At 34.1% G+C, this 23,233-nt stretch overlaps 3 protein-coding genes across 3 annotated transcripts; 1 reads left to right on the top strand and 2 right to left on the bottom strand.

Moving 5' to 3' along the window:
* Nucleotides 1–385: 385 nt before the first annotated feature.
* LOC108222963 (RING-H2 finger protein ATL3) lies at nucleotides 386–1,931 on the bottom strand. Its single transcript, XM_017396963.2, has one exon. It carries the CDS (start codon nucleotides 1,661–1,663, stop codon nucleotides 767–769), a length of 897 nt encoding a protein of 298 aa, XP_017252452.1. The 5' UTR covers nucleotides 1,664–1,931; the 3' UTR covers nucleotides 386–766.
* A 3,783-nt stretch (nucleotides 1,932–5,714) lies between these two features.
* LOC108223814 (uncharacterized) lies at nucleotides 5,715–14,030 on the top strand. Its single transcript, XM_017398238.2, has 7 exons — nucleotides 5,715–5,932; nucleotides 8,163–8,564; nucleotides 8,664–8,716; nucleotides 9,765–9,802; nucleotides 10,062–10,380; nucleotides 11,920–12,218; nucleotides 13,047–14,030. Exons 1-7 carry the CDS (start codon nucleotides 5,905–5,907, stop codon nucleotides 13,717–13,719), a joined length of 1,812 nt encoding a protein of 603 aa, XP_017253727.1. The 5' UTR covers nucleotides 5,715–5,904; the 3' UTR covers nucleotides 13,720–14,030.
* An 858-nt stretch (nucleotides 14,031–14,888) lies between these two features.
* LOC108222757 (protein STRUBBELIG-RECEPTOR FAMILY 7) lies at nucleotides 14,889–22,664 on the bottom strand. The gene is made up of 16 exons (XM_017396653.2): nucleotides 22,169–22,664; nucleotides 20,814–20,946; nucleotides 20,659–20,730; nucleotides 20,508–20,573; nucleotides 20,348–20,419; nucleotides 20,191–20,262; nucleotides 19,850–19,921; nucleotides 19,703–19,768; nucleotides 19,563–19,625; nucleotides 19,177–19,475; nucleotides 17,309–17,592; nucleotides 16,939–17,210; nucleotides 15,885–16,017; nucleotides 15,607–15,743; nucleotides 15,359–15,515; nucleotides 14,889–15,242 (listed from the first exon to the last, which is right to left on the bottom strand). Exons 1-16 carry the CDS (start codon nucleotides 22,263–22,265, stop codon nucleotides 15,102–15,104), a joined length of 2,136 nt encoding a protein of 711 aa, XP_017252142.1. The 5' UTR covers nucleotides 22,266–22,664; the 3' UTR covers nucleotides 14,889–15,101.
* Nucleotides 22,665–23,233: the final 569 nt, after the last annotated feature.

Genomic DNA, 23,233 nt, shown 5'->3' with positions numbered 1-23,233 from the left:
AGAATGCTAAAACAAGCGTTGCTACTCTTTATAACTCATGTTTCATCATTGACAATCTACAAACATGCATAACGGCTCTAAAATTTGATGGAGGTTCATCATCAACTAATATTGCAACTCTAGCTGGATTATATATAGACTTGATGGTCAGATTTTAAGCTGCAAAATGTGTTGCAGGTGGGATTACGTACGTGATTCTGCTTTGACTGTTGCATCTTTATTCTGGACAAATACGGAATTAACTCTCTCTCCTTTTTTTCTATCGTGATACTATTGGTTTTTAGCAGGGGAACTAAACAAACTGATAGTACTGGTGGAAAGAAGAATTCGCTTTTTTGTTACTCCCTATTGAATCAGTTATTGAAAGAAGCTACAAGCCCAGATGTGTAGAATTGTAAAGAAAATATTGAGCAATGGAACTCTACTAGCTTACAACAGGATTATATTTTTAACTCTCTCACAGAGGCGCCTATTTGTATTATTTACACTTGCAGAAATCCAAACAAGTAAGTCCGTTTTAACAACACATCTGAAACGAACTACTACTAATTATATGTTTTCAAACATAAATGCAGATAACATTATCCGCAAACTCTTGGCTAGTTGTTGTAAAAAATGAACGAACATCAAACAAATAAAGATACAGGGACCGGTGCTGATTGAACTCGTATATCGAATCCTGTGTTAAAATTGCACAAGCAGGACTGATCTACTATGTTTTGAGGCAGTCTTTCCAACTGCATATGTACACACACAACAGGACCTCCTAATTTTGAGACCTTGCAGATTGTTCTACATCAACAACACTAGTGCTGGGGGTGAAAGGATTGATCTTTCTATCCCTGCTTAGAAGTCTCTTTAGTGACTTTAACCGTGACAGCACAGGTGACTTGTGATCTTCCTCGTTTGTCTGACTTGGTATTTCGATGACCAAATCATGGCCACCTCCACTGTTACCACCGTGACTAGTACTAGTAGTACATGACGACGAGGATGATGATGAAGAAACCTGCTGGGAAGAAGTAACAGCATCAGCATCGGCATCTTGTAAACATGAAGTCCAAGTGCTGACCTGAACCTCGTTCCCCCAATACAATACATTAGTAGGAAAGGTGACGGCTTCTGTAGGAAGCGCAGAATCATGTGAGTAGTCTGCTGGTTGGGGTGTGTTATGTGTAATCCCCTGTTGTGATAATTGATCAGGATTGGAATTGAGAACCGGATTTCTGCAAATTGGGCAGGTAGAATGAGACTGAAACCACGTATCAATGCATTGGACATGAAAGCCGTGGTTACATTTAGGTAGAAGTCTAGTTTTCTCCCCTTGTGTCACCTCGGAGAGACAAACAGAACATTCCAATCCATCTTTGAAGTCTTGAGGAGAGAAGAGAATGATTGGCAGGGTTTTGAGGAAGGAGGGGTCTAGACCGTGACCACGTAGGGCGGTGGCAGCCGTCAGTTGGTGGCGACCAGCAGCACGTCGACTCATGCTGTGGCCGCCTCTTGCTACATGACGCCAGTACCATTTAGCATAGAGGTGAAGACAGATCACGAATGCTATCACCGCAAACAGAACGATGATAGCGACCACCATGATCCTGCCTGTTAGCTCAACTGCGGCTGATTCTTCCAGTTTCCCACTCGTATGCTTTGAATCGTCCATTTACAGATTCTACTCTCAAGAATTTTCGTAAACTAAAGCTATCTTAATTTGAAAAATCCAGGAACCCTGAGTAACTTGTTTAAATTTATATGGGGTGCTAGACTTGGAAAAAGGAAAGAAAGATGGATAAAATGAGCAACTGAAATTGCTTAACATATGGAAGGAGTTTATATTATATAAGAAAGATATTGAGTTAGGCGTAAGAATCTAAGAAGAAATGAAAGATTGAAAGTGTTGAGCTATTGCTTGATAAAAAAGAATACAAGTCAAAGTCAACAAGCAAGACAAGGAGAAGAAGACTCTTCAAGGCTGCTGAGTGCTGCATATTCACGAAATTTAGACATTGGAAATTTCAAAGTCGTTGAGGCTGCTGCTGCAACTGCTTTGTAGTTTCTTCTTCTTTTCATCTTTTATCTCATGCAACTGTGATACTCATTGTGTTGCTCTTATGGCTCCGAAAGTTGTGGACTCCAAAAATATGAGTTACAGTAGTTTTGCCGCCGAGCTTTAATTAGTACTATTAATGCATGGAAAATGCTTGGTGCACATAAATGGATACAAAATTTTGTACTGTGTAATGTGTTGGATTTTAATTGGAATGGGCCCCCTGTATTTACATCAACCATCCAATTAAAACTCACCACATGCATTGCCACATCATTATGTATAAAAATTATGTACACAATTTAATGACATGTGTTGGATTTTAATTGGAATGGGCCCCCTGTATTTACATCAACCATCCAATTAAAACTCACCACATGCATTGCCACATCATTATGTATAAAAATTATGTACACAATTTAATGACATGTGTTGGATTTTAATTGGAATGGGCCCCCTGTATTTACATCAACCACCCAATTAAAACTCACCACATCCACATCATTATGTATAAAAATTATGTACACAATTTTGTGCACCTAGCACTACTCTTACATCATTATGTATAAAAATTATGTACACAATTTTGTGCACCTAGCACTACTCTTAATGCATACACAGGGACCCATTTCAATCAAAAGTTGACACATACTCATTATGTAAATGTTTTTGTAGCCAATTCTGTGTCTCTAGCATTTTTCTTAAACTAATTCCGTCCTAATTTTGGAATTAAAATTTTACTAATTTATTTCTGAGCCCAAAATGCCGATAGACTGCGGTAGTGTCGTGCATTTGATTATCACTGTTACCTGATTCCTTCATCTTTACACTACTTGCTAATTACTACTCCCTCCGTCCCCCTGAGTAGTATACATTGGGGGATGGGGACGCGGCACGGACTTTAATGCTCCTGTAAAGTGTAGTTGTATAATTTATTTTTAAAATTTTCTTTTTTTGAATTAAAGTTTGGATGTTATATTTTTATTCAAAAAAAGAAAATCTCAAAAATATGTTACGGAACTATGTTTTATAAGAGTATTGAAATGCGTGTCGAGCAGTTGAAAAGAAACGTATACAATTAAATGGGACAGAAGGAGTACAATACTTGTCAAGATATAAAATTTGTTAAAAAGACGTGATATCATTAATTTGATTAGTAGATTAATGACGTGTCATTCAGGGGAGCTCTACCATTTTTCAATCTCATCGCTGCTGTTGTCACTTATTAGTAGAATGGCTTCATACCAACTTTTTTTACTTAAATATATTTTTTAGTACTATAATTTATCACAAATGTACGCTCCTTATATTTACTCGGTGTACAGTACAGATAACCAGGTTCACTCAACTACCTCTTTTAAATTAACAAGGAATAAACTGACTTCACATTGCGATGGCTCCTATTGTTAAATGAACAGTTTTGCAATCCGGGTATATTCTAAACGAGTTAAATATCAAAATATTCACCGAACTAGAAGTCCAGTATTATTCCGTTCATTGATTTCGATGAAGTATTATTTATATTATTATATTTATATTAAATATTAAATATATATCTCTAAAAATGAGTTCAAGCACTAAAAATATTATCTAGACAGTTTTACACATTATTAATTAAATTTTACCCCAAGCAAGTAAAGGTTACAACCCTAGTATTTATGTTAATAAATTCAAATTTTATCAAGTTTATTTATTTTAATTTTTTTATCATATAGTTATTTTATTTATTTTAAATAAAAATAAATAATAATAAACTTTAAAAAAAATCTAAATACACTATCATAAATATTAGAGATCATAACCTTTTACTTGGTTGAGGTAACATTCAAGAATAATGCGTAAAACTCTCTATTTTTAGTGCTTGAACTTATGTTTAGAGATACTTGTGTGATATTTATTATAACTTTAATGATTCAAATGATACCGCGTTAAGATTGGTGAACGAAGTGACCATTTTGATATTTAACTCTTATTCGAAATTTTATACATCATTTTTATTTTATCATATTTATTAGAAACTACTATTGTTTGCTCGCGCTCCGTGCATGAGCATCAATTATTTATTACTTTATTATTTGATAAATAAATTTAATAAATAATAATGTTTTAATTTTCAAATACTTAAAAGTTAAAACTTTCAAATGCTGGAAAACTTATGTTACACATAATTTTGTAATACTTAAATTTATTACATATCAAAAACATTAGCATGAAAATATAAGTCAAACTAAATATTATATGTGTGAAACTAAATATCATATTACTTCATCTTTCTCTTTTTAGTTGTCCACTTTTGACGTTGAACAATCAAATTCATCAGAGTTTGTATATTAAAAAATCATCAGAGTTTGCATAGTTGAAAACATATTAAAAAATCATATCATTATAAAGTACAAATAATATATTTTAGAATGCAATTTTCGGTTTCTTAAAATAATTAAAGAATCGTCCATAACATTTTTTTAAAAAATAGTCAATTTGACCATCGAAATCAAAAGTGGACATAAAAAAGGACGAAGAGAGTAATAAAATTTTAAAACTATACGTTAAATTGAACAAATAAATCTAAATGACCATATATATATAATGATAGTATGATGATTGGTATATAGACTCGTACATTTTATTATTATATATATTATTATATAGTTTTATGAATACTGAGATACTACATGGCATTAGTTCACATTCTTTAAAATTTTCTCATCAATATTTCTTATGATTAAACCTTAATCATATAAATGAGTCATAGTCATGTTAATCAATATATACATCATAGACACTTAACTTTGGATTAATATTAATTTTTGAAGTTAATGTATATTGATAATGGTCTGCAAATAATGTTATCAACCACATACAATAACAAAATATAATTAAAATTTTTTTGTTCGAAATAGTTAAAAATCACAATCTCACTTTTATAAGTCTCCATCTTCGTGCAAGTTAGAATAGTGACAATTCGTGTTTTCAAAATTTCTTGACAAACAGAATTCACTATCTCTATTAGTTCGCCACATAACTCATTGTAAACATACAAATAGTTTATCAGCACAAATTTTTCACTTTAGTTAATGTTGAGATTTAAATTCTTTTATCATATGTTGTATGCCAAGAAAAAGTTTAATCACAGGTTTAGGAACATCATCATACGCTCAATAATTGTAATTTCATGAATATTTATTTCTAAAAAATTATTTAACTAACTATATCAAATAAACCCATGATTCGTTTCATCATTACAAATTATTAAACTGAAAATAATAAATCTTAACAAATATAAATGTTTAACTACTAACAATATTTTTTTTATCACTGTTATATAGATATTTATTCAATTACCAATTAAACTAAAAGAATTATATTAATCAGTACAAAATAATTTTAGTTTAAATAGTTACCCTCTCCGTCCTTTAATACTTTTCCTGTTTTTTTGTCACGTTTGCCAACACACAGTTTTTATCATTTATTTTGTATTAGTATTAAACATAAAAATTTTATCGTATTAAAATATTCATAAATACGAATCCAAGAAGATCATTCATGACTATAATTTATCAGACGTAAATTAATAATTTGTCTCAGGAACATTTCCCACATTTTAAACGACAAATGTTTTTAGAGATTCAGGGTAACAAATATGCCCAGATTTACGGCGGAGAGATAGATATAAGAGTTTTCAGAAAATATCTGAACAGACAGACAGCAAAACCACCTCCCCTCCTTGCCCCTCGGTATCGTTATCTTTATTTGCGACCTCACTCACTCTCCCTCTCTTCCCTGCAGTCCTTAACCTCTAGTTTCTCCACACCAAGGCAACAGTCGGAAGCTCAATTGGGTACTTACGCACTGAATGTATGAATGACCTCTCCATGCCTTTACTAGGTCAACTTCTCATTCTCGTTTTTCCTGTTTATTTGTCTTCCTGCTAGTTCAGATTATGTTTTCAAAACAAATACTTTCTTCTTAATGCATACTCCCTCCAAACCCTTTTACGTGTCCTTTTTGAGAAAAAAATTTGTCCCACAATACTGTCTCATTTCAAAGCAATTTTTTGAAATTCTTCTCCAAATATCCTTTGAATACAATACACATAAATCAATCCAATTCAGTGCATTTATTAGGGGTAGATAAGGAAACCAAATATTCAACTAAATGTATCTTAAAATGAGTAATTTTTCAAAGGGAACATGTTAGGGACGGAGGGAGTCTATTCTTGTAACTGCTGCTAACTCACTTTTATTATCACACATGTCTTATTAAATCCAGTTAGAATTATTATTATTATTCTTATAACCCCCAATGGCTGTGACCTGTGAGTTAAAATAAGGAAATTTGCAAAAATATCCATATTTTCAAACTTATTTTCAAAATACGGTCGAAGTTGCAACTGAGGTTGCAACACAGTTGATTTTCATGTTAATTTGTAACCAAGGGGTGCTTGGTCTAGTTGCTTCTCCTTGTTCATTATCATAGAGCTGCTCATATGCTTATACTTTGTCTCATTAATATTTTTATATGGATTAGAAGATGGACATCACTCATTATACCTGAAGAAGTGGAAATAATTACGATTCTTATCCCACCTAAAATCCTAGGAATTAGTTGATTATGTTTTCTCACATTTTCAATAAAACCTTCTCGTCGAAGTATTTTAAAAAAATTTAAAAAATTAGTGATGGTAGTTTATTGTCACTTGGGATGTGGCTATATATAGGGTTGGGTTCCATGGAGAACTCCCTTTTTTTTATTGACAAAAATAAAAGAATTCATTAAAGTATTGAAACCTAGTCGGAGCAAACCTCCAAATTGTCAACTACAACCTGATTGTGAAACAAAAAACAAGCTAAACAAATAGCCGTTTTGTTTTTAGATTGCTTAACACATAAGATATCCTAATTCTTTAATCTAAAAATATCCATCTTTCACTATTACTATTTAAGCTATGATTTTATATATTGACATGTAAATTACATAGGTATCCATGTATTAAAAAAATCAATTAACTCCACCATTGAAAATGGTTTTATTTATCAACTAAGATTAGCCACAAAATAAGATTGATGTTAAAATAATCATTATTTTGTCAAATTCCATGACATGTATATAATTATGACTTAACATGGAGTTGCTCGCAAGTCAAAATGATGATAAAAAAAAAAAGAGAATTCAAGACAGAAGATAATATTTGGGATTAGTTGTTGATTTTTATTTAATTCTATTTTATTTTTATTATCGTTCAAGTTCAAATTAATTCATTTGACAAATCTATGTCATGGTATTAAACAAAAAAACATTTATTGTAACGCCAACTTTGTATGAATTTAATCGAGTGTAACTAATTTTATACAGAATGATTCAAACGAGACAAAAAATTTGTCAGTGATCAGCTTGATACATTAGAACGAGACAAGTGAGTTAGTTAATGATTAACCCTATTGAAAAGTCACATATAATTCACTTGTCTAAAAAAATAAAAAATACTCCGTGTATTCCTATTTTGTGCTTTACTATTTGTGTACACTTCAAGGCCCATATAAAATATAGCCATATAAATTTATAATTTTTTTTTTTTGAATAAAAATTTAAACTCTAAACTTTTATTCAGGAATTTTTTTTTAAAAAAATACCTTATCTAGCTATATTTTATATGCACCTTTAATGCTTGCAAAAAGTCATGTGAACAAGTAGACAGGAATGGAGGGAGTAAGAAATAGAGCTTAAATAGTAAAATGTGAAATGTGAACTTATTCATCGATTCTTTATAAAAACTACACCGGTAGTGCATCATGCACATAGTGTTGTACCATATATCTTCAAATGAAGTGCATCATGTACTTGCAGGGCCTTGGAGCTTGTGGTAAATAGATTTACCATTTCCCCCATGAAATATCCTTACTACAAGTTTGAAATCAAGACAGAATTCTAATTTAGACAATTTTTAAGTGCACCAGTGCACACACCAATCCTCTTCCTCTGTGTGGTGTAGGTATGAATTTATAAAAATGGTCATATGTATATTATTTACTTGTTTATTTACAAGTATGGTACTGCTATACCCTAACGCATCTTACTTGTGAGACTCCTTCACATTGTTTATACACCTATGTTGCAGAGCTTAATTCTTCCCAGCATTCCTTCCATTATCATCTGCTTCCTTTCGGGGATCACAAGTTGTGTCATCTAAATGATACGAGACTATCATATCTGTCTAGATCTTTTAAGATCCCCGCACAGAAAAGAAAGTTCAGTGTCGGTCATATTAAGATGCAACCCAGGGAGGTGCTGGTTAGTGCAGTTGCTACCGTTGAACCCAAGATTTCATTTAAGAGTGATTCACGTGATGATCAAAGACTGCACATTGGTACTTGTTCCGAGAGAAGCCAAGGGGTTGAGCATCAATCTTCAAGCGAAGAATTTACTGATGTAGACGACAGAGAAAAGTTAAGAAGGATGAGGATCTCCAAAGCAAACAAAGGAAATACACCATGGAATAAAGGCAGGAAACATACTCCAGGTAGATAACAACATTAATAAACTTGAAATCAAAATTAGAGTATATTAGAATTATTATGCCATTGGTCATTTTTATAAATAACCTCTGTTGCATTTATAGAAACACTACGGAAGATCAGAGAGAAGACTAGGCTTGCAATGCAGAATCCTAAGGTGATGTCATGTAAGAATATTGTTACACGATAACTGCAAAAAACATGAAAATCATATATAAAATTCAAATTACTGAGAACTAATTTGCCAAATCTTGATGATACTATCTGTTACTGGACTCTTCAATTTTGTTGTTGCACTTCGGTTCAGAATAGGACAGGACATGAATGTGGCTGTGTGGTATGATCGGCACGAATAAGGAACTAGTCTGGGTACCCATATCCTGCATCCTTGAGTAACATAGTGTTTACTTACTGAAATGGCATGAAATTAGATTGTATATGGCACAAGTTTACAGATTTATATGTCCATAATAGTTGCTGGTCTAAATACCAATCGGTCTCTGCTATGGCCATATAATTATGTTTTCCACTTACAGTAACGATCTTCCATGTAGGCTTCGTGGACTGACCTTCTTTATTTGTAACTATGCTTCAAATTGGTTGCCTGAACTATTTTGGATATCCTACTTTAAAGTGACAGTACCTAAAGAACAAGCTTGTTGTTGACACATGGACTTGCCATGTAATAAATACACTTATGACTCATGCTCTGTTTGGTTAGACAGAATGGAACAAATTTTTTGAATAATATATAAGAAGTAAGAAACAATATAAAAGGGAAGATTGAACAGAAATGAGGGAGTCTAACTTTTTTTGTGACCTGCAAGGAAAATGACCAGAAGGAGAATGGAGCATTCTTTCCCAATTGGTGGGTTTAAGCTTTAGTTTGAATTGTTAGAAATGTTATGGAGGAATGCACGAAAATTATGGGCAGTACACCATTATATAGTACAAATTCATTTCCACTCTCCTCAATCTCATATTCCGCAACCAAACACAACATTAGTTATTGACAACTATCAGAAGTAAAATTAAAGAAAGTATATATGAGTTTCTGTTTGCTCATTAGCAAGCTATTGTTTTTTCTTTGTTGGATCACTTACGGAGTTGGGGCTTACACGTTTATTGTTTGAATGACATTCTCATATTTTAAATTGTTATGCAAATGATTTGCAATTCTCATTCAACATGCTTTGATTGTGCAGGTCAAGATGAAGTTAGTAAATCTGGGGCATGCTCAAAGGTAGAATGTCATTCTATTTTGTGATTTTGCAGTGCAAGTATTACCTCTATACTTGCATGTCCTTTCAGTTTATAAAATTGCTACCATGTGGTAATTGTGTGAATGGACTTCTGGACTACTTAATAGTGCAAAATAAATTTCTCTTGGCGCCATTTTTGAGATTTTTAAATAATTTTTACAACAGATATACAGTCATACACTAATAAATCCATCTATAAGTTCACACATATATCTTAATAGTACTTTATCTATTGTTCAGCAAAGAAACAAGGATAAAAATAGGAGTTGGGGTGCGAATGGGGTGGAATAAGCGTCGTGAGAAGCTAATGCTCCAGGAAACTTGTCACTTTGATTGGCAAAGCTTAATAGCTGAGGCGTCAAGAAGGGGCTTGAATGGTGAGGAAGAACTACAATGGGACTCCTACAAGATCTTGGATGAACAGCTTGAGCGTGAGTGGTTAGAAAGTGTTGAGGAAAGGAAGAGAAGCCCCAGGCCCAAAGGTAGTAAGAGAGCGCCAAAATCAGCAGACCAGAGAAGAAAAATCTCCGAGGCAATTGCTGCTAAATGGGCTGATCCTGTAAGTATAGCTGGTGTGGAACTATTTTTTATTTTTTATTTTCTGAAAATATTAATTTTATGAGATTGATAATGATACTGATTGATCTTGATATTAAATTAGTCCCAGATGTAAAAATAGACATATAGTTGAACCTGTACATGCTTGTAAAATTTTGGTAGTCAAACTCTTCAATTTTGCCCTCATACCCATGTCGACAGGACATGACCTGGGTGTGGGTATGAGATCGTAGTTGGATATTTCATACGATAGTGGTTATTTAGCAGTTAATACACCCTTGTTTGTTGTTATTTTTGGTTTTTGTTCATATATATTCGGCATCAAATTGACATCAGAAAACCTGCCTTCTAGAAAACTCGTGCTTGAGTTTTCTCCAACAAGTGGCTAATAATGATGAACGGAAGTGGAGAATATATACATATATGAAATATACTAATGAGTTTCTATCTCTACAGTTTTGAGAGGATTTAACATATTTGTTTATATATATGTTTCATAAGTGGGATTAGTAGTTTATCATTTAGGTTGGTTATTTTAAAAACCCAATTGTTTACGGATCTGAGTCCATTAGGTTGTGTTCTAAGGTTTATATTCCTTATATAAGTCATTTAACTTTACATGTTATTATTAGACTTGATTATTGGAATATTTTGAATACTGAATTGTGTCATGGTTTGCGAAATATAGTATTTTCTCTCTTCAGGGTTGTGAAAAGGCCGTTAATCCCTCCAAGTTTATTGTTATTTTTGTTCTTTGTTTATATATGTCCTCATTTCTACATCCTATCCTGCATCAAGAGCATCAAGAGGGGGGAAACCAAATATTTTATAGTTGGTTACCATTGAAATGGAGAAAAGGAGTTTCTTCTTTTAAATAGGAGTGTAGATATATGATTGTAGAATATTAATAGGATCTGGTATTTAATAGGTCAACATTGTTTAAACGGTATTCTAGTTGTTCTAGAATTGTAATAGGGTTGAGTAAAATTATATTTTTTTATTATAAATAGGTGATGAATAAAGTTTGGTATCATAACGTCTTACCTACAACATAATTTAGTAATTTCAGACTTAAGCATTTTAATTAGAATTAGTAAAATTATATATTGTCATAAATAAATTGGTGATAACCACCAAAACTTGGCACTCCCAGTTCCATAAAATGGTTATTTTTTGAGAGAGAACAAAATGTTCTTTATTGATTAATAATAAGAATTGGTAAAATCATAAATAACTACAAATGCATTGGTGATAACCAAATCTTGGCACCATTATGTTCCATGTAACATTGTAACTAGGTTTTATTGATTAATAAAGTATATATGTAATTTCTGTGCATGGACTCCTCTAATCCCATTGGATGATAAAAGTACGTCTGTACAAGATAATCCTACTTCTGACCCTACAAGGTTTACTGGATCTGGGTAAAATTTATAGGTATTTTCCCCATATTGTAAGTAGGTAGTAGTCACGGTTCTACTAATTTGTAGTTCATTTTTACATATTATCCTATTCATTGAAGTATTCTTGGCTGAACCAGGGTTACCGTGATCGTGTATACACCGGTCTTTCAAAATATCATGGTACCCCTATTGGTGCTGACAATCCTAGGAGAAGGCATAAGAGAACAAGCTCAAACACAAACACGTCAAAGAAGAAGAAAAATGTAGCAGATATTTCTGCACGAAATACAACAAAAAGCACAACTCAAAAAGCAATTAAGAAAAGAAGTAAGATGCCCATCTATACGGACCCACTAGCAAGTTCCAAGTTGGAGATGATAAAAAATATTAGAGCAGATAGAGAGAATAAAAAAGCTGAAGCCATCACAAGAGCCAAGTAAGTTTCCTTTTCCTGAAAATATGTACAATGTGATTTACTGTCATGTCTATATATTGGTTTAGAGGGTAAGGGACTTGAGAAAGGGGAGAGTTTGTCATTAATGTCCTAAGAGCGAAAAATATGAATTTTATAGGATATTTACAAGGAACGGCCCGAATGTCCGATTAAGATACGCCTGATAGGTTTATCATTTTTGGTTTTCCTATGCTTTAAATGGATTCTTCCTGTGATGGAAAGTTCGAATCTGAGAGTAACCCAGTCAGTAAGCTTCATTGTTGGGTATGATTGATTTAATGGTGAGTGATGATGATGTGCTGCAAATTACATGTACCCCTTTGTTGTATATATATGACATTGCATGTCCGACCTTCTTGATGCATAGTTAACTGAACGATTATGTTCACACTCCTCTGTTTTTTTGCCATATTTTTCAATGTGTTATTCGTAAGATGAGGGTGTGAAAAAGGTCTCTGAATGCAGCAGGATTTTAATGTAAAGGGGTTGGATTCGTGTTGATCATGTGTTTGGTTGTGATCAAGCAGTGGGTGCTATTTTTCTCTTTCATTTAATTTTCTTCCTTGAACGATATATTTACTATTTCTTTACAGCTCTTTTTCTTTCTTTTAACCAAGCAGAATGCTTTTCCATACTCTCTTTTCTGCTGTACATTTCAAGACTGAACAATTAGATTTGGTTCTTTTGATTCTTAGTTACCAAGCTGTCTATGATTCGCCTAATCTACTCTTTTGCCCCTGAAGCACTTCTTGGGCCTTTTTTTTTGAACTCTAGAAAATAATAGAGGCAAGTATGGTTATTTTTATGCAGGCTTCTTATTGCTGAAGCGGAGAAAGCAGCTAAAGCTCTTGAGATAGCTGCAACCAAAAGTCCCCTTGCTCAAGCTTCCCTCATCGAAACTAGGAAGCTAATAGCTGAGGCTATTCAGTCCATTGAATCCATAGAGGGCTTATTTGATGAGAATAACCTCAACATTCTTTCAAGCCAAACAGTTAGCAATGTTGAGAGAGAGGTTGACATGAAATCTGATGGTTTGTTCACAAAGAATCAGATAGAAATAAATGGATCCCGAACCTTAATCTCAAATTTTGATGACATTTCAGACTCCACTTTTGAAAAGTTCAATTTGCAGGAATTACTGAACCACGAAGATGAGCTTCTACCAAGCAGCTCCTATGATGTAGAAATTATGAATGATAAAGAGTACTTGAAGGAGCTCCTTAATACTGGCATTAATTTGTCTCAAACTAAACCACTTCAAAAAAAGGTAGAGCCTTCCAGCTTCACCCATCAATTGGATCACTTGACACCCAATGGTAGTAGCATTAAGCATGAAAACTTGGTGCGAAATGGTGCAGAGTCTGAGTTATGGGAAAAAGAGAAGCCTCCTAAATCAACAAGGGAAGGGAATATACCTAAATCAATAAACTCAACCAAAAAGTGGGTTCGGGGAAAGCTGGTTGAAATGACGGAAGAAGATTAGAGAATAGCAGCCTGCTCTGGGTAGACAGGTTTCTGTCCAGTTGAGATGGTGAAACTATGGAATCTAAAGAGTTGCACTTGTGCTGATCGACCAACAATTACCATGAATTCATAATGGGGTCTAATGATCAAAGGAGTTGTTGTAGTATTCACCTTGTTAGCATATACATGTTGAGAAGAACATTCATATGTTGTAATATCTACATGGGTCCAATTTGACATGTGGTTAAGTAGTCCGGTAAGGATGTGCTTACAAGTTACAATACATTCTTGTTTGATGATATAAACCAGTCCAGATATTTTTACACAGAATTACAGATGGGTCTGGATTTATAAAGTCCACTGTAGGATCCCCTGTGTGGTAGTAGTGTTATAGTTTACACTTCATATAAAACAAGAATCTCATTCATCATAAATATACGGATTTTTGTGGTGGTTCTCAACTGACAATCATTTTTTATTAGGTGAAAATAATGAAGATAAGTGTATATATAAAAATTTTCATCAACAGAAATCTGTCAACTACCGTAAAACATAAAAAATAGTTGGTGTGTTTATTGTTCGGATAGTGTGGACTCTACTTCTCGCAGTACAGGAGGCATGAGGCCTTGTTAGCTTAAAAGTACTTATTGACTTAACTTCAAAGTAGTAGGTTACATATATTGGGATGGGGCTGTGATTAGGGATGGTCGAGGTTGCTTCGTCGGAACTCAATACCAGGTGCGTGGAAGCCTCAAGAAGCTGAGGCTATTGATTTAAAAGAAGTTCTCTCATGGTTCATTGCACGAGGATATACGCACTGTGTGTTTGAAATGAACTCATACGCTCTATGCCTCCATCTGATGTTTGTAATGGAAGTCTGGGAAGAGCTTTGTTTGGTACTATTGTAATGGATTGTGTCCATTTAATTAAGCATATAAATCATGTGCTGCTTGTTCTATGACTTCCATGAGTTAAAAAACTGCTGAGGAATCTGCACTAGAAAACGTTATGTTGAATCTTTGCAGCAGGCAAAGATTCATAATGACGTTTGATTAAACCACTGATCCAATCTGTCGAAACTCGAAACAGGAAAGTTCATAATGATTTTTGATTTATTTTTTCTGGGGCATTTTTTTCAGTGAGCTTGAAAAAGATACCCAGAGTCATGAAGGTCAAAGATTCAGGGCAGAAAAAATGAAAAATTATTAGTATAAACAAATCTGGCGTATATTCTGTGCTCTGGAGGTCATATAACAATTAAGGACATGCAAATAAATGTAACAGCAACAAGCTATCTTCTCTAAAAGATAATAACAATGGCAATCAAAAAACCATACACAACTTTTCACATTCATCTCACAGGTAAATAAAGAGGAAGAACCAAATTTTCCTGTCACTCATCTAGAATTCACGGTCATTATCATCCCTTGGAGATAAGCCTTGTTCATTCCCCACTGTTCTCTTACTCATGTTTGTCCGCTGCACCAGTCGAACCAGTGCCTCGACCACTTCTGACATAGGTGGCCGAAATTCAGGCTCCGGCTGTTCAGACACATCCAAGACAAAATAATTCAGCACAAATATAGACAATAACTAGCACTAATCAGATTATGATGCACGGAAAATAATGGCCAGTTTGTTCAAAATTAACACATTACCTGGACACAGAGAGCAATCACATCTGCAAACCGGGATAGGGATTTAACTGGGTATAGTCCATTTAGTGCTGGATCAACCATCTTAGCCAAAGCATCAATATCATGGAGCTGGGGTGTTGCCCACCGAACAAGAGACTGCTCTGACCTTGCCCTTGAGCTACATCAAGATCATAAGTAACTATTATCAGAATCAAGTAACTTAAAAACCCTTGTCAATATTTACAGAACCACTAGCACAAACAAGAAACCTATCAAATGGTTTTCGTCCGCTGAGAAGTTCCAACATAGCAACTCCAAAACTGTACACATCGCTTTTTATAGTGTATTGAGCAGACATTGCAACTTCGGGTGCACTGTAACCAGAACCTGCATTGTGGTTCAAAGCCTGCAAAAATAGTGAAACATTATGGCTTAAAGGAACATTGGTAAAAGCACTTTGCAACTAATGATATCAACTAGGGGGATGATGTTTACTCCATATGTTTTAACTTTTAATCAAGGTGCAAGGCAAGAGTTCACTGTGTACCTGGTCTGCATCTAAGACAAGACTTGCCAATCCACAATCTGAAAGATGAGGATTGAGCTCCGTGTCTAATAATATATTGGCTGATTTGAAGTTCTTGTGAACAACAGATGGCGAGCAAACTTCGTGCAGATACCTAAAAGTAAATTTTTGTGGGAGAAAGCATTGCCTGAGTTCCATGCATTAATATGTAGAACAGATTGCCAATGTAAATGCCTAATCAATCATTAATTGAGATTTCTTGGCACATTAAATATCCACCACCTCATAACTACATTTAATTAAATTCTGTCCTGATTCAATTTGATAGTACATAAAGAATTAATAAACCCTTGACACAGAACATGTGAAGCTGCTAGGCGAACTCCTTCAATCCAGAAGGATCTAGCTGCTCTTCTACATACGTCAGAAAGACACAGAAGTCTGGTTTCTAACAAGATTAACGGCTCATGAATATATAACTCCTAAAGGAAGTTTTCGTAGTGATAGTTTTAGTCAGAGGAGGTCAATCTGCCCAGAATGCTATACAGCTAGCCCCTCGTAGAAAAAGGTCAACGTATTAACAAATTTTAAACCCCGTCAATCTTTTATCCATTGGCCATTGTCTCTGGTGCTAACCAAATATATCAATGAGAGAAAACAAGGAACGGAAACTTAAAGAGGTGCTTGATACTGTTGAATCTTCAGTCAAATTCTGCATTAATTAAAGTCACTATTTGTTCAGCTTAAACATATAAAAAATATTATCTCCAAGACCACTAAAAACCCTCGAATTCAGACCAAGCAAACCATATCCGGACGGACATAGCAATCAACAATTTGGTTTCTTCACTCACCTCTAACATGCAGAGTTCCAACTGACTGTTCTAGAATAGGTACGACAGCAATTCTATGTAAAAAGCAGACATGTCACTTGGGTTTATGTAAATTAGGAGCAATATTAGATGGACATTACCAATATAAACAGTTCATTGTTAAGCAGTATAAGATTATTTTTATCATAATGATTATTTTTGTCATATATAAGAAAAGGAATTATTAAATCAGTGTAACTTACTCCAATGCACGTGCAGTTCCCAGAGCAATCTTGACACGGGTGTTCCAAGTCAAGGGTTTGCTGTATTCATCGGAGACATGCAAGAAATCATGCAAAGAACCATTTTTATAGAACTCATAAACTAGCAAATGTTGCCCATGCTCAGAACAATATCCAACTAATTCAGCCACGTTAGGATGCCTCAACTGGGATATATCTGAAACCATATTCACAAAATCTCCAGACAAATGACTTGGCAAAGCAGATGAACTTAGTTTTTTAACAGCAAGAACCTAAAAAAATTGCAACGAGTTAAATATTAACACACAGAACTTAACTGAAAAAGCGGACAAACGACGGTAATATTCTAAAACCATGAAACAGAGTATACCCTGCCATCATCAAATTGAGCCCGATAAACACGTCCAGCGGATCCTTCGCCAATAAGATCCTCAACGTTAAAGCTATTTGTTGCAATCTGCAGATCTGCTATTGAATATGATATGGCATTAATCGAAGCTGTGTTTACTTTCTTTGTAACAATAGGCCTCACAGATAGATCATCTTCATCAAATGATTTGTGGCGATCTGCTGGTGGAGGTCTCAGATTGAATGAGGCAGAATTTTCAAATGTTTTTGTAACTGGCATGGAGGAAGCCTGAGTAGGTTTCGTTTCTGCATAAAATATCACAAACATTATCACATACCGCTGAAATAACAGAAAATCTGCATGTTTAAACTAAAACATGACATAATCATCAACATTTATGCATAACTCAACAAAATCATTGTTGGCTATATAGTATGTAGTGCTCTCTGTTCCTGTACTCTCCGAATATATAAGAATTTCTCTACAGCATCACAAAATGGCAGATCACAAAGACAGTTGAATTAACAGATTTTGTTATGTATTAGCAGGTGTACTCACTATCTAAAAAAATATAATGTCCTGTTTCCATTACTATAACTTGTTACTGTCAAAGAGAAATGAGCTTGCGAGCACAACTTATATTTTAACAAAAAACTTTTTTATAGAAATCACAAGATTTTGCAATAGCAGTGCTGATGTAAGAGGATATATTTCTAATATTGTGGTATGTGGTACAGTTCATGACACAGTTGAAAAGCAAAGATCAGGTTCATTTAAGTACATAAGTACCAGTCAAGGAAATTCTGGATACATAATGCAACATAAATTTAACTGAAAAGGTATAAAACCTTAACTCTGGATATATATTGCAACAAAACTATAAATAAAAAGGTATAAACCTTCAGTGGCACCAAACTACAGCACACTTGTTTTGGCATATGAACTTCTTAGTAGCCAATCTGTCATACGTATCAGTAGGCAGAGCATAAGATAGTCATCTATAGCCAAAACATAAAGAGTTTTGGTTGGTCGGTTGGTATTTGGGCCGATTTACCGGCTTCTTTATTTTAAAACTTATTCAATTAGGTCAAACCTACTTTAATTACAATATCTTCAAATACTATAATTTAAACACATTTGTTGGGCCTATATATTTACATATGTTACAAGGGACCTAACTAATAAGAAACTATATTAACAGTCCTAATAAATTTATATTAATCTAAGGACATCCTTAACACTAACATAAAAAGTGAAACATACAATTCTAACACAAATACATCTGTAGAACAAAATTAAATGTATATAAAATTAAATATAAATAAAAGTTACCAAATATTAAAAATTGTTTGTTCATCGAACTGCATATAAGCTAGTAAACTGTTAGAGCCAAAAATATTAACAGTTTTGGTCGGTCCGTACTTGGGCCGGTTGACGGGCCTTTTCATTTTAAAAAACAGCCCTACTCTATTCTTATTAAAACACATTTAAATACTACCTAGGTATAAATTATATTTAAATCTATTGTAACACATCCAAGTATTAAAAAATTATTACACCAGACTTATTTAAATATATTAATTCAAACACATCAATAAGCCTAATTATCTAGATCCATTATAAAAGGCCGCCTCAAAAATAATTAAATATAAAATATTAAAACTTTATTATATTACTAAACACGGAATATAAGCTAGTAATGGTAATACCTAAATATGACTACCTATATAGCTGAAATATATGGAGAGGTCTTCTATTATTGATGTCATATCTTAAGAGTGTAATTTCAGGTCTATGATTGTCGGAGGTGGGATTCTGAGGAAAAGAATAAGACTAGTTGGAAAAAGATGTTAAGCAAGTCTTTTCTATTGGATGGAGAAGATTGGTACCTTGGACTTCTTGTGAAGCGTAAGAAGTGAAAGGCTGACTATCAGCTTTCTCTACATCTGCAGATGATCTTTTGGACCTTTTCTTCACTACAAAGAATGCAACCACGGCTCCAACAACTAAAATGGATATCACAATTCCTGCCACACCACCACCGCCTAAACCTGATTTCTTGCTTCCACCACCATCTGATGAGTTTTTATTGTCATTTGATTTTCTATTTCGGTTGCCACTGCTGGATGGAGGAGTTCCAGGTGGAGGAGGTGGTGCAGGACCGGAACTCCATGAGTTGCCCTCTCTCCTGTTAAAATAATCATGTATATACTGCTCAAAAATAAAATCACTTGAATAAGACGATTGTAAGACGATTGATGTGAGAATGTCTTACTGAATATTTATGTTTTTTAATCTTTCAGGAATCCAACCGCTGAAATGGTTATTTCCAATATTCCTGAGATTGTAGATACAATCAACTTATTAGTACAACAACTGAAAACACTTTCTAAGCAATAGACTTGTATCACTCACAAATTTCGCAGGGGAAGATTAGCAAGGACATCAATAGAGCCTGTAAACTGGTTGTTTTGCAAATACCTGCACAACAAATATCTTTGAACCCAAAAAAATCTTATGAATTTAGATACCAAAACTATGAAGCAATTTCAATATACTTACATATTGGCCATACTTGAAAGAGCGGTAAAACTTTCAGGAAGATCACCTGTCATGGAATTAAAAGAGATATCCCTGGTTCAAGGAAGATTACATATGTCATTGTGTCAAGCAAAGCAAAGCAAGAACTTAACTGGCAAGTGAAAAACTGAAATGTCCTTGCAATGTGGATCAACACAAAGCAAATTTCATGAGAGAAAGGTAGCCAATATGCTGCACTTTCGGTTCCCGGTATGGATGAATAAACAAAACTCAAATTTACAAAAAAGTAAATCCATCTAAAAAAGTCAGGAAAATAACGAAAAAACATTAATGTGTATGAAACTGGACAGGACCAATCTTACAAAGTAGAGAGAGCTGAAAGCGATCCAAACATGTCAGTTAGCTGGCCCTGTAGTTGATTGTGACTAAGATTTCTGCACAGGAAAATAGAGGGGAAAAAAAATCAATATTTAATTCTGTCCACTAAACAGAACTGGATAAAATAAGGAGGAAACTAACATGTACTCGATCTTAGTCATTAGTGATATGGAATATGGGACACCGCCAGTGAAACCACATCCAGCAAGATTTCTGCATTAACAAGGAAGTTGTAAAAAATAATGTTGAGCCTTTATTTACAATAATAATATGTACATTATAGAATGAATGAAAAACCTACAGTCGTTGCAAATTTTGTGGTAGCCCATAAGGTATCTGGTTCCCGAGATTATTATTGCTCAGGTCACTGCGATATAATCATATCAACCATCAATATAACCAGACATTCTTAATGAAATAAGTATTGAAAATGGGTGGAGTCATGCTATTACAAGGTAGTTACTGATTTCAAATTCGTTAGCTGGTAACCCATTGATCCTGTGAGCCCAAGACCTGGTAATTTTCTGATATAACCAAAAATAAAAAAATATTAGCTAGTATGATCCAAGACAAGACACTGATAATGTGAGAGCATAAAATAGTTTACATTTCTGTGACTTTTGAGCCCGAGCAGGTGATGCCTTTCCATGACTCTCCACAGGGATCACCACCATTTGCAGTCCACTTTGTAAGCTGCTGAGGTGAATTTAGACTGGTATACAAGACCCCCAGAGCAGAAACTGTACACCAACACATCACAGTTAGGGCAAATACTCTGCTCAAACACATTCTTCTGATAAAAGTTCATATAAAGTATACTAAAATTCACACGCACACACATATAAGTGAGAATATATGCAGATGATCACATCTAGATAGTATATGATATGAATTATGCAGCACATCTCTCCTGAGACTGCAAGGCTTAGTATATAGACCATTTAATATCAGTATCCAACTTCCCTTGTATATGATTCCGAATAGTATTTGGAACCCCAATTTTTGTCCCAAATTTCTTTCTCAAATGACGTGGCACACAAATGGCTTATTCTGATTTAAGGACGCATATATATACACGTGGGGTCTCGTATTATTATTCAATCACACATCAGCATTTGGGGAAAGTTTTGGGAACATTTTTTGGGTACCTAGCATTTTCCATTTTTTAAATGGCAAGTAGGGCTGCAGTAAGAAATCCTTCTTTTCAAAATCCAAGTAGAAGTGGTGTACTTATGCTAAACTGTTTATTTCGAGTATTAAACGGTACAAGTAGAAAGTAGTTCCAAGAAGATATAAACACTTAACTAAGAATAATTATCTGATCACCCGAAGATGCCATTTTACAGAAATTGGCATACTCTGATAGTAAAACTAAGTAGTTATGGTGTTAGATAGAGTGTTGTGCCAAAACCATACACCATAGTCGAATTGAATCTTCACGGCATCAGAGAAGACGTTGAGTTGTAAATTTGTAATTAGATAGGAATAAAACAGACGACACAGCTTTCTTTGTTGATAGGAAGAAATGGGGAGAAGACATGCCAGCTGTGCTAGTGCTAAGATGAAACTAATAGCTGCAAATAACAAGTAAAATGGTTTGAACTCATTCCTTGTCATGGCCATTGTTGTATAAATCGAGCTGAGGCCCTCAAAAATCTCTAAGGGTTCCCACTTTTTAAGGCACCTGGAACCATTTATGTAACACATTTCACAAAATTTGGTTCTCCCAAATACAAAAGCAGGAGTTCATCTGCTGACTACCGCTAGTTATATAATAATACAAATAGTTGGGGGTGAGTGAAAAGAAGAAACAAAAGGGATAAGCATAAACCTCAATTTGTTTAGTTTCTTTGAATTTATAAAGCTGAATTAGAGATCTCCGCATCTACAATTGATTGTTGCTACATCTAAGATGATAATGTAGATGATGAGTGAGTATAAAGAGGATAAGAAAAGACAAACCATCGTCTGGATCTGTATCAGCTTTGACAAAACTCGAAGAGGAGAGCAGATGAAGGATGGTGAGTAGCAGCAACGTGGCGTTCTTCTTCATCAACATTTTGCAAGTGAATGAATACAAGGGTCAAGTGTATGATATATGTGATGTGAAGAAGAATAAGTAATACTAGTAATAAAAAATAAATAAGTGGATGATGATTAGAATAAACTAGTGTAAGTAATGGCTCTGGGTACAGAGTTTGAGGGATTGTAACCCCAACCCCATTCTAACAAAAGTTGGCAGGCACGATCTATCTGCTACAAGAATCCAAAGCCACATAAATTTATTATTTTTAATATTACTACCGCCCAGCCTCGGAGGAGTATTATTATTAGGCGTTAGACACACATATACAGTATATACATACTCATACACATAATAATAAAATAAAACAAAGGGAGAGTTGGGGAAGAAAAAGAACACGGTTTTCTAGCATCACACACATAGCTAGCTGGCTGTGGATGTTGAAAGATATACTACTACTGTATACTCTAATTATTACTCGTATGCGCGTGTGGGAGAGTAGCCCCTTCCCCTTGTGAGAAAGGGAAAGTTGAAGAGTAATCAATGGAGTTAATTAGTGAATGATGATTGGGGTTTACAAGCATACGACTAAACTGTACTGCTAAACTACAGTAATCGGGTTTTTACTTTTTACAGCTTCGGGCAGATACATTTTTACTCCACTCCACTCACCACTATGTTCAGCTGGCTACAAAGTTTCCGTTTAGTTTTTTTATCTCGTTGATTAGTTTAATAGTACTGCTCCCTGCGTGTCGTTGTTTACATTGCACGCATTTTGAGACTCTTATAAAATATAGTTTAATAACTTTTTTTAATAAAAGATTAAGCATTAAACTTTTATTGAGAGAAAAAATTTTAAAAAAATATATTATGGAACTATATTTTAAAATGAGTGTAGAAAAACGTGTCAAAAAGTAACGTAAAGAAATAAGAGGGACGGAGGAAATAGTTTATAACTCGTGCACACAGACCGTTATAATTTATGTTATTTTACCAAATATAGT

Source organism: Daucus carota, chromosome 5 (assembly GCF_001625215.2).
Source record: "Daucus carota subsp. sativus chromosome 5, DH1 v3.0, whole genome shotgun sequence".
Lineage (NCBI taxonomy): Eukaryota > Viridiplantae > Streptophyta > Magnoliopsida > Apiales > Apiaceae > Daucus > Daucus carota.
Note: the sequence above shows the minus strand (reverse complement) of the source record. Positions and strands in the feature narration are given on the sequence as shown.